At 37.9% G+C, this 19,376-nt stretch overlaps 1 protein-coding gene across 1 annotated transcript; it reads right to left on the bottom strand.

The window, feature by feature from the left end:
• Nucleotides 1–5,701: 5,701 nt before the first annotated feature.
• Nucleotides 5,702–9,975, bottom strand: LOC130734372 (uncharacterized). The gene is made up of 3 exons (XM_057586770.1): nt 9,576–9,975; nt 8,895–9,124; nt 5,702–6,069 (listed from the first exon to the last, which is right to left on the bottom strand). Exons 1-3 carry the CDS (start codon nt 9,898–9,900, stop codon nt 5,791–5,793), a joined length of 834 nt encoding a protein of 277 aa, XP_057442753.1. The 5' UTR covers nt 9,901–9,975; the 3' UTR covers nt 5,702–5,790.
• Nucleotides 9,976–19,376: the final 9,401 nt, after the last annotated feature.

A 19,376-nucleotide genomic window follows, 5' to 3' on the forward strand; every position in this document is an offset into this window, starting at 1 on the left:
AAAATGAGCACATAACCTGTTGGAGTACTACACCAAATGTGGCTAAAAAATTGTTCCAAAAGTATGCATATTATATTTATAAGTTAAATAAGGTCTGATATATTTTGTACATGCAATGGCCACATGTATCAAGCTGTAGAAGTAGAACCCATAAAATGGCTCCAACTTGAGGGTAGTTTGGTATTTTTAATGAAAATTGCTCCAACTTTCCACTTTTCTGCCCAAATCGGAAGGAAAGTTTTTTGCTATGGGACCCACAAAAAGTTTTCCTTTCTTTTCTTCCTGCAGTGATACCAAACAGTGGAAAACAGAATATTCTTGCTCTTTTCTTTCCTTCACTTTCTTTTCCTCTCAGATTCTTTTGAAACAAACAAAGCCTTACGATCATTGATGGATATTAGGAAGCTAACAAGTAATGAAGATGAAATGAAGGAATAGAAATGCAATTGTATTGATTGAAGTGGACAATTACAGAAGATATTGTGATAAGGTGTGCTGTTAGAAAAACTCTAACAACCCAGAGAAGCTCTAGAGCGTTCTCTCCGAGGGAGATGCTACTCTCTCTCTATAACAGAATTATCAATCCAGCATAATCTTATTCCCTTTTCCTTGGTTACTTTATACTAACACCTAATTCTGTTGAGCCAATGCCACCTCAGCAGCCTTGCCCCGTTTCCTCCTATAGACTTGCCAAACCTTGGGCCTGTTCTCTTCTTGGCCCACTGAAGCATTTACCACTAAGCCCACCTCTTCATTCAGATTTCTATCAATTCCTCCCTCCATTGGAACAGCCTTGTCCTCAAGGCAGAATTCAGGAAACTGACCAGCTAGAACGACATTGTCTTCCCAGGTGACTTCCTCCATTGACTTATGCTTCCACTTGACTAAGCTCTGATGCACTTCACTGTCCCCGAGCCTGACAGTCCTAGTGCCCACTATGACTTCAGGGTAAATATCAGTGGTGTCATCAACCCCCAAATCCGCTGGCAACTGACCCTGCACTTGATAGTTTCCCACAGCCTTCTTTAACAGAGAAATGTGAAAAACTGGGTGGATTTTGGACTCTGCAGGAAACTTCAGCCTATAAGCAACTGCTCCTACCTTGGCCTCTATCTGAAAAGGTCCATAAAACCTGGCAGCAAGCTTCTGATTGATCCTCTTCACCACAGAATGCTGCCTGTGGGGTCTCAGTTTGAGAAATACCCACTCTCCTACTGCAAAGGACAAATCCCTCCGCTTCTTATTTGCATAAATAGCCATTTGTTCTTGAGCCTTCTGTAAATGACCCCTTAGCTGTCGCAGGGCTTCATCTCTTTCACTTAGCTCTAGGGCCACAGCGGCTACCTTAGTCTCATTGGATAAGAACTTGACAATAGGGGGTGCTTGTCTTCCATAGACTACCTCAAAGGGTGTCTGTCCAATTGAGCTATGAAAAGTAGTATTGTACCAAAATTCTGCCCAGGAAATCCAATGTGACCAAGACTTGGGATGATCAGAAGCAAAACACCTCAGGTAGCTTTCCAAACACCTGTTTATGACCTCTGTTTGTCCATCAGTTTCCGGATGGTAAGCCGAGCTCATTTTCAGTTTGGTCCCCTGCAGCTTAAAGAGTTCAGACCAGAAATGGCTAACAAAAATAGGATCCCTATCACTTATGACTGAATTAGGAATCCCATGGAGGCGCACCACCTCTCTTACAAACACTTCTGCAATAGACTTGGCTGTATAGGGATGCTTGAGCAGAATAAAATGACTGTATTTTGACAGCCTGTCCACAACCACCAGTACTGCTTCAAAGCCCTTGGATTTGGGTAGACCTGTAATGAAGTCAAGAGACAAGTCTTCCCACACAGCATTAGGGATTGGAAGAGGTTGTAACAAGCCTCCAGGGCTTAAGGCGCTGTATTTGTGTCTTTGACAAACATCACAAGCTCTGACATAGTCTCTGACCCTCTTTTGCATTCCTACCCAATACAATGTTGTTGCCAAGCGTCTATAGGTCCTCAGGAAGCCAGAGTGACCCCCAGAAGGTGAGCCATGAAACTCCTCAAGTAGCCATGGGATGGAAGGAGAGGTAGGAGATAAGACTAGCCTTCCATGATATAGTAAAACTCCATGTTGTACTGCAAATCCAGGTTTGCTTGCAGGATCTTTCTGTACTGCAGATTGCAAGTCCTGGATGTAGGGATCTTGGGTAATCTCCTCCAAGAGTCTCTTTCGGTCATTCCAGAGAGGAAATGAGATCAGAGAATGCAGCTCCACCTCATCATAGCGCCTGGACAAGGCATCAGCAGCCTTATTTTCCAAGCCGGGTTTGTATTTGACTTGAAATTGGTAACCCAGTAATTTTGCTAACCAACACTGTTGGTCTGGTGAAGAAACTTTCTGCTGCAGGAAATGCTTAAGGCTTTTGTGATCAGTATAGACTATGAACTCTTTCCCCAATAGGTAGTGCCTCCAATGTTGAATGCTTAAAACCAAGGCCATTAATTCTTTTTCATACACTGACTTAGCCAAGTTTCCAGCTGATAAAGCTTTACTAAAGAAAGCTAGAGGTTGTCTTTGTTGCATTAAGACAGCTCCAATCCCTCTCCCTGCAGCATCACACTCTACTTCAAAGGGAAGAGTGAAATTGGGTAGTATCAAGACAGGAGGAGATGTCATTACCCTCTTTAATTGAAGAAAAGCCCTATCTGCCTCTGGTCCCCAAGAAAAACTGTCCTTCTTAGTCAACTCAGTGAGAGGATTAGCCATTTTTCCATAATCTTTGATGAATTTCCTGTAGTATCCGGTCAGCCCCAAGAATCCCCTCACTCCCTTAACATTCTTGGGCACAGGCCAATCCATAATGCATTTTACTTTCTCTGGATCTACTGCCACGCCAGCTCCCGAGATGATATGACCCAAATAATCAATTGAAGCACATCCAAATTTACATTTGGTCTGATTAGCCACAAAACAATTAGCTAACAAGACAGATAGTACCAACTTCAAATGAGTGAGGTGTTCAGGTAAGTCTTTACTATAGATTAGTATATCATCAAAAAAGACCAACACGAATTTCCGTAAGTAAGGTCTGAAAATATCATTCATTACTGCTTGAAATGTAGCTGGAGCATTCATCAGCCCAAATGGCATCACTAAGTATTCATAATGTCCATTATGGGTTCTAAATGCAGTTTTTTCTATGTCATCCTCATGCACCCTGATTTGATGATAGCCAGATTTCAGGTCTATTTTAGAGAAAATTGAAGCTCCATTTAATTCATCCAGCAGCTCATCAACTATCGGAATTGGATACTTATCTGGAATGGTGGCCTTATTTAAAGCTCTGTAGTCAACACACATCCTCCAGCTCTTGTCTTTCTTCTTTACCAAGATCACAGGACTTGAATAAGCACTCATGCTAGGTCTGATGATTCCTGCCTCCATTAACTCTGCCACTTGCCTCTCAATCTCTTCTTTTTGATGGTGAGGATACCTATAAGGCCTCACATTGATGGTCTCCTGCTCAGGGAAAAGCTTTATCTGATGCACCTTAGACCTCTCTGGTGGCAGTTGAATCTTGCTCCTAAATACCTCTTGAAACTCTTCCAGTGTCTCCATAAGCTCTCTTGGTGTTTCTACCTCAGTATTGGTGACTTCTGCGGAATTCAGATGAGACCACCACCACTCCATACCACCTCTGTACTGCTTGTCCATGAGGAATGAGTGTAGAAAACTGTGATTACTCCCTTTTCCTCCTAGCCCTTGCAACTTGACTACCTGATTTCCATGGACAAATTGCATAGTGAGTAGTTTCCAGTCCATTACCACTTTTCCAAGTGTGCTCAGCCAGGACACCCCCAATACCATGTCCAAACCTCCTAGTTCCAACACCAAGGCATCAATCACCACCTCAATCTTCCCCAGCCTGGCCTTAATTCCCTTACACACTCCCTGTGTAACCACCCTGTGTCCATCCCCTAACCTGATGTGTCGGGAAGCTATAGGGGTGATAACCAAACCCAGAGCATTGGTGACTGCTGGGGAGATGAAGTTGTGGCTAGCTCCACTGTCAATAAGCACCAGTAAGTTCACATTGTCAACCTGCCCTTCAATCTTCATCGTATGATGCTCCTCCATACGACCCAGAACCCCCATTAATTTGTACTCAACCACTGCCTCGTCCTCTTCACTCACTTCCGGTTCTCCCTCCAACATCACAATCTCACCTTCTTCATCAACGGTTTCCCCGTCTCCAAGGATTAGAACACGCAGGGATCTCTCGGGGCACTTGTGCAGGGTAGGATGATACTTTCCCCCACACTTGAAGCACAAGCCCTTGGCTCTCCGCTCAGCGATTTCATCCACCTGGAAGCTGCGGACCCCTTTCCACTTCTCCGATGATCCTGTACGGAGATCATTTTCTCCTTTTCGAGTTGAGGAACCCAGAGACGCGGCTGAATTCGTCGTCGATCCTACTGAACTCATGGAGCGACTTGGAATTGACCCGCCTGGTTTAGAGAACCGGGTCACATCCCTACTAAAAAGCCCAACCCGATTGGCGGATGACCCGGCCCAATTGCTTTGACCCGAGCGATCGAACCCGCTCCTCTTTACCATTTTCTTGCCATCGTCTTCGTCTTCTTCCTTTAGTTCCTCTTCCACGTCTTTCGCGATTCGCATCATCTCCATTCGAGTTCCTGGATTAAGTGTGCGCACTCGGCGTCTGATCGCAGGCTTCAGCCCACTCATGAAGTATCCTAGGTATTGGTCCTCCGGTAGCCTCCCTACCTGCGATGACAACAACTCAAAGGATTCGACGAATTCGTCTACACTTCCTTTCTGTCGTAATGTCGATAGCTCTTCGAAAGGGTTCTCCAATCTTCTTCCTCCGTAGCGTGCAATCAACGCACGTTTCAGCTTCTCCCAGGATAGATTATCCTCAGTCTCCATCAACAGATTGAACCAATGGATCGTCGATCCTTCCATACTTAATCGCGTTAACTTCACCCGCATCTCATCCGGCGTATTCTGCACGTCGAAGTAGATCTCCGCTCTCGTGATCCAAGCCACAGGATCCTCTCCTTCGAACACCGGCAACTTCACCTTCTTTCCGGCCAAGCGAGACTCACCGGGGTGTGAATCCGCTATCGGGGTATCTCCTTCGTGACCCGTTTCCTTTCGACCCATTTGCTTGCTCAGTTCAGTGAGAGTCAAGCTCTGCTGCTGCAGTTGGAGAGCGAGCTCTTGCAGCGCCGTCGTAACGCTTCCCATCTGGTTTTCCAGAGCTTCCATTCGATCGGTCATTTTCGGTGGCATCTACCAGCTTGTTGAGACTCCTTCCACGGTGTTGATCCGGCAGGTCGGACCAATTTGATGGATATTAGGAAGCTAACAAGTAATGAAGATGAAATGAAGGAATAGAAATGCAATTGTATTGATTGAAGTGGACAATTACAGAAGATATTGTGATAAGGTGTGCTGTTAGAAAAACTCTAACAACCCAGAGAAGCTCTAGAGCGTTCTCTCCGAGGGAGATGCTACTCTCTCTCTATAACAGAATTATCAATCCAGCATAATCTTATTCCCTTTTCCTTGGTTACTTTATACTAACACCTAATTCTGTTGAGCCAATGCCACCTCAGCAGCCTTGCCCCGTTTCCTCCTATAGACTTGCCAAACCTTGGGCCTGTTCTCTTCTTGGCCCACTGAAGCATTTACCACTAAGCCCACCTCTTCATTCAGATTTCTATCAATCATGACATATTCACTTGGTAAGGGGGCTAGCCAACAGTATATACATTTTCATAAAGAAGAATAAATGGGCACACCTGGTAAGGTGGCACCAGAATCGACAATAAAATTGTTACCCGTGACATATTCAGAAGAATCATGAATTAGGTAACGAACTAGAGATGTTAATGCAGGATCTGAAGTACCTAATCTTCTCAATGGCATTGTTTTCTTGACCACATTATTCAGCCAATCTTTTTGCATTAGATTTTCAGTGATTTCAGATTTAAAAATTCCTGGGCATATGGAATTTACTCTGATTTTGTGTGCCCCCAGTTCCATAGCCATGACCTGTCAAATACCATTTCACAAAAATGAATCAATATTAAACATTTTGTCAAGTATAGCAAATTTAGAGCATAATGCCATGAGTAACCTCATACCGTAGACTGAATATACTCATAAATCAAGTGGGTACTTTACCCTTGCATTCCTATTGTTTATTTACTTTACCAAAAACTTAAACTGTAGAGGGACAAAAAGGGTTATATCATATGTGACATGAAAATCTTCTCTTGCTACTGTTACTCATAAATCAAGTTGCTCTGTGCGTTTTATGTTGCCCAATGCCAAAAAATGGGGGCTCCTATTTTTGTTTCCCTTTGTGTTTTAACATTATCCAATATACAAGTGTGAAGTGTCAATGGATCTTTCACAAGCAACTGGAATGAGCATTTTAGTATTATAATCAAGCAAGAATATGGTTTTTGAACTAAGGCAAAACCATTTCCTGAATTGCTTTTTATACTGCAACTGGAATGAGAATTTTAATCTTTTTATCCCAGTAAATCATCCAACTGTGCTAAGCTGGCAAAGAAGTGCGTACTTAAAACCAAGGAAAATTGAAAAGGGGAAGTATTGTCAGTCTAAAACTAAAACATTAAGATTTTAACAGACTTATGGAGATATATTTAATTCAGATAAAAAAAAGGTATAAATTGACAATTTAACGTGTGTAAGAAGGGAAAAACCATTTCTAAACTGTTAAAAACTCAATTTTTGTTGTGATCTTGTCTTTTTTCATGTGAATCTGAAAGTTCCTGGAGAAGGATTCTTTTCCTTTCAAGTGAATGTTGTATCTGAACACTTTTGAACTAGTCTGGCGGAAGCCATTTCTTATCAATAAAGGTTAGCCACTTTTGGAAGAGAGTCATTGCCGGGGTGTGTGTTAGAGGGAAAAATGTAAAGTGGGATGCATTGAAGGCATTGGCTTTGGTGGTGACATCACAAGATTTTAATTAGGGAATTATAAATCCGAATTTGCATTTTTGCTTTCTGTTTGAAGATCTCCTGCGCCATCAAACTGTGCATGATTTAGATGTGTAGTTTTACTTATTTTTTCTAATATATTAATGAAGCGGGTATCTTGTGTTCCTTCTATGTTGTGTTGCTACTATATCAAAATTCATTAAACCAATGACTACATTTGTGGGTCAGCATTAATCACCTTGCATTAGAGCTTTAGACAATTTATAAGCAGCTGCTTTTTATAACCAAAGCCCAGCCACTTCTTAACTAAGTCATGTGTTTTAATTTCAGTAACATCTTAGCCCCCTGATTAGAGGAGTTTCTAGTCAATGCTAAATTTGCAGGTATAGATTGCACCAAAATTGGTTCATTCAGAAAGTTATTCAAGCATTAGAGATCTATCAAGTGAGAATACTGATCTCATGAAATTCCATTGATGTTTAGGTCCTATTGCTGACAATTGTCCATTGTCTATCTGTTTTTGGGGTGAATTTAGATGGTATTTCAACCATATAATTCTGGTAGTCTGGGACATAGGAATTTTCTTGTTTGTAGTTTTAAGAGGATTGCCAATGTGTTGGAGAAGTATTTTACCTTAGAGCACAGTATTTAATTGTCTATCTGTTGTGAATTGGTATTCACTATTCAGTGGTTATTATCTTATTTTGTTTGAGTTCTTAATAGGACAAATTTCAGTTCGAAACCAATTTTCACCCCTTAAACCAGTTTTTAAGGCTAGAACTGCAATTCAGTCTCTGGATTACAGTTCTGTTTGTATCGGCGTCCTCGAGCGCCATACACATCCAACCCTACGTGTTTCCAAACACACAGTGAGTTGGTAAGACTAAACTAAACTCAGGTGTTGACCTCATCACATATTCACATATACAATACGTTGAGATATAACAGAGGATGGACCTAAGCTTGATCACCTTTACTCCAGGTCAACTGAATATTGGCAATTTTTTCATTTCTATACAGCACTAATGAATTGCATGGATCAAACTCTATAACTGTATATCACAATTCACAATACAACAAACATGTTTCTTAATCTAAACTAATTAAACACACAGTGAGTTGGTAAGACTAAACTAAACTCAGGTGTTGACCTCATCACATATTCACATATACAATACGTTGAGATATAACAGAGGATGGACCTAAGCTTGATCACCTTTACTCCAGGTCAACTGAATATTGGCAATTTTTTCATTTCTATACAGCACTAATGAATTGCATGGATCAAACTCTATAGCCAATGTGTTGGAGAAGTATTTTACCTTAGAGCACAGTATTTAATTGTCTATCTGTTGTGAATTGGTATTCACTATTCAGTGGTTATTATCTTATTTTGTTTGAGTTCTTAATAGGACAAATTTCAGTTCGAAACCAATTTTTACCCCTTAAACCAGTTTTTAAGGCTAGAACTGCAATTCAGTCTCTGGATTACAGTTCTGTTTGTATCGGCGTCCTCGAGCGCCATACACATCCAACCCTACGTGTTTCCAAACACACAGTGAGTTGGTAAGACTAAACTAAACTCAGGTGTTGACCTCATCACATATTCACATATACAATACGTTGAGATATAACAGAGGATGGACCTAAGCTTGATCACCTTTACTCCAGGTCAACTGAATATTGGCAATTTTTTCATTTCTATACAGCACTAATGAATTGCATGGATCAAACTCTATAACTGTATATCACAATTCACAATACAACAAACATGTTTCTTAATCTAAACTAATTTAGTTTTCGCTATAATCCATTGTTGATCACTAAAAATTTGTCAATTATTATGAAATCTAAAGAAAAGCAGAGGAAACAATTGAAAATAGTTTTAAGAAAAAAGCGCAAGTTACCTTTGTGAGCATGTTAACGCCTGCCTTTGAAGATGCATAGGCAGAAGCTCCACTCACTTGTCCCCGATTTAAACCAGCAGTTGAAGAAATATTAATCACAGATCCCTTTCTTCGGGCATCACACATGCGTTTGCATACATATTTTGACACCAACCAAGAACCAGTTAAGTTAGTTTTGAAAACATGATCCCATTCCTCCTCAGACAGATTCAACGGTGATTTAACACTTCCTACATACAGTAACAAGAAATTGTTGTTAGAACCATTCACATGTCTTCACCTAACAGCTTACATTTTAGGAATATTTGGCTCATAACACACAATAGTATTAAAGCCTCTATGACTAAATGTTCAAGATTTCGATATTCATTGCCCGCATTATTCTAATAAAAAAATTGAATTTCGACAGACAGTACTAGCAGTAGTTGGGCTCATGCATTATCACACCAAACAAACTCTCGCGTGGCGAGGATTTTAGAATGTAACACAAACAATAAAGATACTTACACACCAAAACCCACCCACACATATGATAAGTGATATGAAAACAAATGTAGTGTGTTGTGAATATATCAAAACCCTAGGTATAAAATCATGTATCTTCATCACAGAAATAACAAATTGGCATTGCAAAATGTTCAAACCTACAAGTTAAACAATTGAATTGAATTTATAACTGACCTCTAACACCAGCATTGTTGATCAAGACATCAATGTAGCCAAAAGCATCCCAAGCCTTCTGCAGAGAGTTGTTGATAGTTTTCGCATCGGCGCAGACGTCGAGTTCGACGGCGATGGCACGAGGGGTCTCCGACTCTGATTCGTGATTGATTTGTTGGCAGAGTGAATTGAGGCGTTCGACGCGGCGAGCTGCTGCGACGATCCTGCAGCCGGCTTTAGCGAGGTCGAGGCAGAAGTCACGGCCAAGCCCGGAGGAAGCGCCGGTTACCAATACGACTTTGTCCTCCAGCTTCTGCCATGGTTCCAACACCGGTGCACCAGCCATTCTCTCTAGTTGAATTCAAACAAGGCTAAGACAAGGGAGTGTGTTTGTGGGAGAGAGTGTTAGATTTAGCCATTTAGGTGTAAGTGGTTTTGGGCTATTAGCTAGGAAAGAAGTGGATCTTGTCTTCATTAATCCATTTTGAATTTTTTTTTTTGTACAACCCATTTTGATTTTCAACACACTTATTATGATTTATATATTTTTTTAAAATTGAACACATTTCACTCATTTATTAAGAATTGTGTTGGTTTTTTCAGAAGAAATAAAAATTAATCATAATGAGTGTGATGAAGTGTGTCGTTAAAAAAAGTGTGTTGCTAGCACTTCTCTTTAGTTTTAAGTTTTGAGAATTTAAAACCCAACAACTTTTGATTTGTTTGATGATAGTCGTCACCAGAAGTTTGAATTGCTTACGTATCTGCTAAAACACGATGTGGCCGCATACACCTGGATTAATTTCCTTATATGGCATCTTTAAGTGAATTACACATCAGTCAATTAAAATATTTAATCAATTAACTTTACAAATCCTAACAATTCTCAAATAGCACTAACCTAACCTGAATTTTTCCAAATCCTAATTCTCATGAAGAAAGTGAAGTGAGTAAAGCTTCGTCGAGCACATCGCCTCCATCTTCTCCCTGTGCCCCCTCTATCCCCTTGTTCCATTCTTCCCTCTCATCTCGCCTTCAACCCATTGATCCCCCTTTCTCCTGGTTTGCATCTTCATCCCCATGAGGCGTCAAGCATCATCATTGAAGATTTCTTCTTCATCTTCCATTTCATGAAGGAGTGGATGTGAGAAGAAAGACTTCTCCGTCTAACTTTGAGAAAAACGAAGAACTCTAGGAGAAGGTTCTTGAGGTAGTCATTTTATTACTTCAAATTATTTCCAATCATTTAACTCGTCAATCATCATCAAAGTTGACTGAAAATTAGTATTGATTTTTAATGGAGGGATTTGATTGCAACATTAGAAAAAATACAAGAATTAATTGAGTAATTGAAAGTAGAGATTAAAATCACTCAAAGCTAAAAGTAAGGGGACCAAAATTGAGCAATTGAAAATAAGGAGACTAAAATCACTCAAAGTTAAACTAATCAAGATTAAAATAATTTAGTAGTCACATGACCAGTTAAAAATGTCATGTGACTTTTTTAGAAAGTTATGGATTTCATATTTTTATTCTAATTTCCTCCTTCACGATAACTTTTACACATAATGAACAAAATATGATATCCTGCTGGCGCTACAAGCAAAAGATTATATCAAGATATGATTACACTATCATATCCTGCCTTGGTGGACATGATATTCAGACATCATAAGATAACAATAATCATATCTTAGAGTAATATGTTGCTTGTTGTGCCAGCAGGATAAGATAAACTATCTTATCTCTTATCCTATCATGTGTAAAAGTTATCCTAAATGAAATAACGGCTGCTTCTATTTGCTTATGTTAGCTTAATTCTTATTTAGTGTTCTTGCTTAGGTTGAGCATGCTACTGTCCCAATATGTCAAAACATCAAACGATCATTTTCTATTTGCTTCAAATTCAAATGTAAATGAAATATTGATTTCTTCTATTTGATTCTATTTCTTAAGTCTTATTGAGTGTTCATGCTTGGGTTGAGCAGGCTACTGTCAAAATGTAAAACTTTCAACAGTATCACCATATTCAGGCCCCTGGATGGTCACTAGCGTGGACATGGGCTAGAAAGGAAGTAATTTGGAACATGGTGGAAGACCAAGGATCGACATTTGGATGTGACATTACACACTCATGTCTACGGTGATGAGTGTGTAATGTCGCATCCAGATGTCTATCCTAGGCTGCCCAATGTAAGTTCAAAACTTGTATCATCTTTCCTAAGTATAGTCATGGTCATTTTAGCATATTTCTTAATCTTGTAGAACTAATCATAGATGGGGCTTGGGTGAATGTTTAATCTTTTCCCAAATTCTTAATTTTATTATTAGTTCTAAAAGATCCAGTTCCCGATTTGACCGGTCTCCTTGCCCTGTAGTTTGGCCTCCCACCATGTTCCAAATTGCTTTCTTTCTAGCCCATATCCACACTAGTGACCATCCAAGGGCCTAAATATGGCGATACTGTTGAAAGTTTTACATTTTGACAGTAGCCTACTCAATCCAAGCATGAACACTCAATAAGAATTAAGAAACAGAAACAAATAGAAGTAGCCGATATTTCATTTACATTTGAATTTAAAGCAAATAGAAACAACTCGTTTGATGTTTTGACATATATATTGGGACTGTAGCATGCTCAACCTAAGTGACTTGTAATCTCCTTTAATAAATCAGTTACAATTATGTTAGAGATTTATAAAGTTAGTTATCTAGTGATTTTCTAGTTCATAATCCGTATAGGTTCCATATATTTAGTTATTTTCATTGCACAAGTCATACCCACTCTTAATGTTTTTCCTAGAACTTCATCACATTAAGGAAGTTCTGGTCACTTACAATATAGTCATTAGAAGTCCACGCATTGAAATCCTATTTGATATTGTTATATTGGCAGTTGAATTAAATGCATCATAGGCATCTGTACATGAATCAGCAGGGAAAATTAGTCAATTAAAAATTGTGAGTAATATTCAATTCAAAAGTTTTCAATAAATTAAAAGAGACAATTTTTCTATAAAATGAGAGGGAACTCATTATTTACTCAGTGATATAGGAACAGAACTAGAACCCAGAAAGCAAACACTACAAAAAAAATTGCGACACTTTTAGTGACGGCATTAAAAGTGTGGGTATAAATATCATATACCTATAGAAATATTGTAAACCGTGGGTATCTATCTATCTATATATATTAGAAAATAACAACTTCTAGCATGACGTGTCACTCTCACAGGCCAAGTTAGTGACGTGTCGCTCCCAGATTAACTCTCACATAATATTTTACATGTAAGCTCTTTCTCCTTGGCCCCACTTGCCACATGTGCCCTGATTTTTACTTACCTTATTTCTCCTTGATAAAAAAATACATTTTTAAATTTTAGATTTGATTAGGATTTAGGTTTTTTATTTCTTGATTTTATCTTAATTTATTTTTGATTTATTTTTAGAGTATTAATTTATTTTTATGGTATTTTTATTGAATTTTCGGATTTTTAATTAATTCCGGATTTTATGAGTTTTTATTGTGATTTGCTAGATTTTGATAGTTTTTATCTATTTTTATTTAGTACATTTTTAAATTTTAGATTTGATTAGGGTTTATGTTGTTTATTTTTGTATTTTATCTTAATTTATATTATTATTTATTTTTAGAGTATTAATTATTTTTTATGGTATTTTTATTGAATTTTCGGATTTTTAATTAATTTCGGATTTTATGAGTTTTTATTGTGATTTGCTAGATTTTGATAGTTTTTATCTATATTTATTTAGAACACTTTTAAATTTTATATATATTAGAAAAGAACAACTTCTAGCATGACGTGTCGCTCTCACATGTCAAGTTAGTGATGTGTCGCTCCCAGATTAATTCTCACCTAATATTTTACATGTAAGCTCTTTCTCCTTGGCCCCACTTGCCACATGTGCCCTGATTTTTCCTTACCTTATTTCTCCTTAATAAAAAAATACATTTTTAAATTTTAGATTTGATTAGGATTTAGGTTTTTTATTTCTTGATTTTATCTTAATTTATTTTTGATTTATTTTTAGAGTATTAATTAATTTTTATGGTATTTTTATTGAATTTTCGGATTTTTAATTAATTTCGGATTTTATGAGTTTTTATTGTGATTTGCTAGATTTGGATAGTTTTTATCTATTTTTATTTAGTACATTTTTAAATTTTAGATTTGATTAGGATTTATGTTGTTTATTTCTGTATTTTATCTTAATTTATATTATTATTTATTTTTTATGGTATTTTTATTGAATTTTCGGATTTTTAATTAATTCTTGATTTTATGAGTTTTTATGGTGATTTGCTAGATTTTGATAGTTTTTATCTATATTTATTTGGTACATTTTTTAATTTTAGATTTGATTAGGATTTATGTTGTTTATTTCATGATTTTATCTTAATATAAAATCTGTGATAAGTGATTTAAATCAATAATACATCTCATCAGCAAAAACCCTCTTAAAACCCTGCCTACCTCCACTATCTCCTCCATGGAATTCATCTCCTCCATGCAATTTTCATCTCATCTCTCCACTGAACGGAACCACCCCCACAAAATCGTCTCATCTCTCAACGGAACCATTTTGCCATCGACTTGCAATCGCATCCCTCCGATTTGCTGCCTTGGACTGATTGGGAAGGTTGCAGATGGAGGTTTCAAATTATTTTCTTCCTTTGCTTGCATAATATGTTATGGTTTTTTTCAATTTTATTTTACTTTACCTTTAACTTTCATTCACTCATGTTTGACTTCAAGGTCAATTTCGTTCATCACTTGCCATGTTAATTTCAAATTCTTTTCTTCAGGTTTTTTTTATAGATATTCCATCAAAAGAGATTCTTTGGAAGCCATGGATGGTGAGTCCATTTTATATTCTATATGGAATTTTGCAATATTTTGATTTGTTTTTTATGTTTTCTGATTCTCCTTTGTATGTGATTCTACAGGAAATATTTTATTCTATTTTAGAGTTATTTTTAGAGTATAAATCAATTAGGATTTAGGTTGTTTATTTTTATCTTAAATTAATTAATACTCTAAAAAAATACTAATTTTTATTGTATTTTTATTAAATATTTTTTAAAGATTTTGTTTTGTTTTTATTGTCAATTTGTTAGATAGCCTCTCTTATGTTGTGCTATTTTATCTTGAAACCTGAATTTAAAAAGATTTTCCCTAATTATCTAAGATTTAAATAAATTATATTTTGAAAGAAGATTTACTACTACTCCTTACTAAATTTATAATGATGGCTTCGACTCCCCTCTTTGTCAAGTTCCATGACTCATTTGGAGAGCTGGCCGGAAAAAGTGGTGAGCATTCTCCCTTTTCCTCTTCAAATTCCTTCTTTGCATAGTTTTGTTTATGTCTAATCTTATTTTGACTCGGGTTATTGGTGATGGTTCCGCCAATCTACCTACGCGTGTTGCTCCAAAATCAGTTTCTTGATATAATATTGTAGGTTGAAAGATTTTCTTGATCTAAGACATATTATGATTTGTTTTCTCAGACTATGCTAAGGAATGAAGAATGAAGGAGATTTCAAAAAAAAAAAAATTAGAGAAGAATTGTTGAAGTACATTAAAGGCTCGAGATAGAGTTTGGGAAGGAAAAGCATGTGGCTTAATGCTTTTAATTTCTGAGGTAGGAGAATGAATCCTTTTAGTTAAAAGTTCTTTATGTCTAGCATTTGATTCATAAGATTAATGTATTGGTTTGAAGCTACTTATGTGTCTGTTTTTAATTTTATTCTTTATGTGTTTTGGTTGGTTCAATTAGGCTAATTTGAATCAAATGCGTTAAAGAAATCAAGGCACTACTTGAAATAAGGTATGAGAAGCTAAAAGAAGGAAATGAGTTGTAGGCAGGAGAATAGAGAGACAGAGAGAGAGAGAGGAGGGTGATTGCACACAAAGAATGCTAATGAAGTGGATATGTTACTTTCAAACAAAAGCTATATTGGATAAGATTTGAAAAATAATTTAAAGAAATTTTAAAATTAATTTCCAAGAACACCTATGCCATTTTGTTATAGCCTTGCTAAACTATTCAACTAGGTTCTCTAATGCTTTGTTTGATATGGTAGTGAAAGAGAAGAGAGAAATAGAGGAGAGAGAGAGAGATAAGAGTTAGTGTGTTTGATTGGCAAGGGATGAGAGATAAATGGGGCAGATTTTGTGGGTTCAATGTATTTTTTCAATCTTCTCATTTTGAGTAGACATAGAACAAAGTTTGATCAATTTTTTTAGCTTTCCAATTGTAATCTTATTAATTTTTTTGGTTATTGGGAGGGAGTAATCTTATTAATTTATTAAGCCTATCATTGTTTTTATATTTTGATATTTTTATTTTTATTTAAATGTCGATTCATGGCAAACTAATTCCCTCTCTTATTCTCTATTTAACCCAACGAGGGGAGAGAATCTACGTCATTCTTTCTCTACTATCACAGCTCTCATACAAACAACTTATATAATTTACTCTATACCACACGTATTTCTCTATACTCATCACATTTTGTTATATTTTTTATTAATGTCAACTCCAACAATCAATTTGCCGTGCAACGCACGGGTAAAAAACACTATGGGATAAATAAGGGGTAGTTTGAAACTCCAAGCGCAATGTTGTCTACCAAGAAGTTTTTGAGAACATATGAGTGGTTAGTTTAATTTTTTATCTTAATAGTTTTTTTAATACAAACTAACTTCTAAGTGACCTAACTTTATTTCATTGTTAACATGATGTCTATGACATCTTCCAAGTTGATGAACATCTGATGCAAAAATATTATTGTCGGTTTAAGGTTCGTTCTGTAACACCCTGATTTCGGTGGCGTCACTTTAGTAACCAAAAAGAAATGTTTAAGCGGAAAAACGTGAATTTTTTTTTTTCGATAATAGAACCAAAGACTGAAAGAAATAAACTCCCAACGAAAGATAACATAACTAATATATAATATAAATACAGCCCCCGCTGTAAGTAGCAAACCACGTCACGAGTAAACCTCCAGTGACGGGAAGTAGTAGAAAGTAACGCCCGTAGGCAAAATGTACAGACCAAAAGAAAAGGTTAAGTGTCCGCAACACTATCCCTCAAAATGAGAATAAGGTAGCCCAAACGGCCTAAAACAAGACCTCCTAACCCAACCAACTCTCTGTGATTCCCGTAGAGAACCACACAAAAAGCTATAGGCGGGAAACTACCCTGTTCCCAAAAGAAACAATGACGGTCAGAGCTACGACCCTACTCCTACACAAATCCTATCTCGAGGAGCTCACACTAACACTCAATCCTACATGATAGCGTGATCGTCGTCCGAATCTGAATCCAGAACGACCCAGTCTATGTACACCATCTGTCCTCCTCTCGCTACCGCGATGCGCTTCTGTTCCAGCATCTCGAACCTAGTTCCCCCCGAAGGGTGAACCATCGTGAACAGTCCGCCATGGACATCTGACAATGGGCGTTTGTCCGCCAAAGCACACACAGAAGACGCGAGGGTCAACTCCAAAGAATTATGTAAATAATAAATCCAATAGATACAGATAGAGATAGCTACTTAGGCTTATAAGTTAGAGATAGCATCCTAGGGTTGTATATTTCACAATGAATATAAAAGACAGTAATAACAATTAACATGCATCAGATAAGATTAACAATTATCAATCACACTCAGCAACTAAGTCAGTATGCATGTTGCATGAAATGCAATGCTGGTTAACAAATGCATTCCGGAACGGATGGGCACTAACGAGTCAATCCTAGCACCAGCAACGGTGGGACCATTTCCGCTCGCGTGTCTCTTACACCACACAAAGTGTAGTCAGATCAGCAGTGAACCCGAAGGTCTGCCATTTCCGTCTGCTACTAAGAATCACCGTAGTGTTCTTTTATGGAAATCCGGGTCTTATGACCATTTTGGAATCCACCGAGGTCCGAAGTCCGTCTCGTGATAATACCTCAAAATGAGTGCATGAATGCAAAGTGATTAGCCAAACAACGTCTCCGACCTCACTCGACACGTCGCCACGTGTTCTAACTAACTTATTTGTCTCTAAAAAGAATACCCTAAGGCAAAAGTCGATTCTGCGACAAAATACAATTAATCGTAAAATGAGTGCAAACACTCACGATAACTCTTCGAGTCATCAATGCTCTCACAAAGTCTCACGCTTCAGTGGAGTCTTATACAATCACGAAGTCTCACGCTTCAGTGAAGTTTTATGCTTTCACATGGTCTCACGCCTCAGTGAATTTACACACTTGCACGAAGTCTTACGCTTCAATGAAGTTTCATGCTGTTCACGAGGTCTCACGCCTCAGTGAAGATCCATGCTTTCCACGAGGTCTCACGCCTCAGTGAAGAATTCTCGGCTCATCCCTTGGATGGCTAAGCAAACTGCTCAAAGAGCGAAGGAGTATCAACATACTCGGAACTTACAAATTTCCTAAAACTTGGACTAGACGACACTTCTCATTTTCAAAACTTAATGTTCAATCCCTAAACTTTCGTCTGAGTCTTTTATCATTATATTAAGGGTTTTGAGGTTGTTTAATACATTATGGAGGTTCATTATGAAATTGTTTAAGTTTCGTCTCTAATCCTATTAGTTTCAAAGATCCCATAATTCCAATGATTCCCTGGAAAAGGTCTCAAAACAAAAGGTCCATCATCCCCCAAGTAATGGCCCGAGAAGTTCCCAGGTAAGCTGGCCGGGCACAATGCCACATTAAAAGCCCTTCTTGCCTTAGACAGAACAACCCAAGTTCTTACGTGAATTCAAATGGGGTTTTTCCAATATCATTTTCAAACTCAATTTTCCTTTGAGAAGGTCTCGATCCATAAAACAATAACAGGGTACGAACCTCGGTCCGTCCCATCAAACTTTCCCAAAATCTCAAAATAAAATCGGCATGACATGCCCGTTATCCTCACTCTGAAGCATAACAGATATATGTGTAATAGCATAGTTAAGTCAGCACTATCCAACAATCATGGCACATATATCAACATATCCTAGATTAACCATGTAGCACTTAGCATATGGAGCAGATATCACACATCCTAATTTAACCATTTAGCACATAGCATGTGAATCAATCTCAAAAACAATCAAGAGATGAATAATCATCATTGTCAGCCGAAGCCTCAAAAAACATTTTCCCAGTCAAACACAAACAAGTGCATAAACAGTAAATCAAGTCGAATATGTCGACACCTAAAGCATTAGCTAATAGTTCAGTGAGAAGCCCTCACCTGTAGATTCTCCAGGGTTCTCTTCAAACGCTCCTTCACAATCAGCTCCTTGTTCTTCAGGAAATTCCTCAAAAGATCCTTAGAGTAAAAACCACAGAATTCCATCAAAATCTATCAGAAACTCGGCAATCAATACTCACTAAGGTTACACGAAGTAGCATATTGGACTGGGCGAGCCCCTAGAGGGGCAACGCCCAGCGTATATCCCGCCCTTGAGGCGGGGCCCTGGCCTTCAGATGGGCCCTGATCTTGGAGGCCCAATTGGCCCAATAGGTAGTACCCAAGCTCTATAAATAGGAGGTAGTTATCAATTGTAAGGGACTTTTGGCTCATTTGATGAAATAACACTTGAAATTCAGCACTCTCTCTCATTCTCACTCTCTCTTGGCACAATCCCTCTACCTCTAGGTACTATGCCTCTCTTCAATGTTCATTCCTAGAACATTTGGCGCCGTCTGTGGGGACCGTAAACTTTCTACTCCCATTCACGTGGATTGATTGTGCATGAAGTTACCTCTGATTGTGATTAGGCAATTCTCT

This window comes from Lotus japonicus, chromosome 1 (genome assembly GCF_012489685.1).
Source record: "Lotus japonicus ecotype B-129 chromosome 1, LjGifu_v1.2".
Classification (NCBI taxonomy): domain Eukaryota; kingdom Viridiplantae; phylum Streptophyta; class Magnoliopsida; order Fabales; family Fabaceae; genus Lotus; species Lotus japonicus.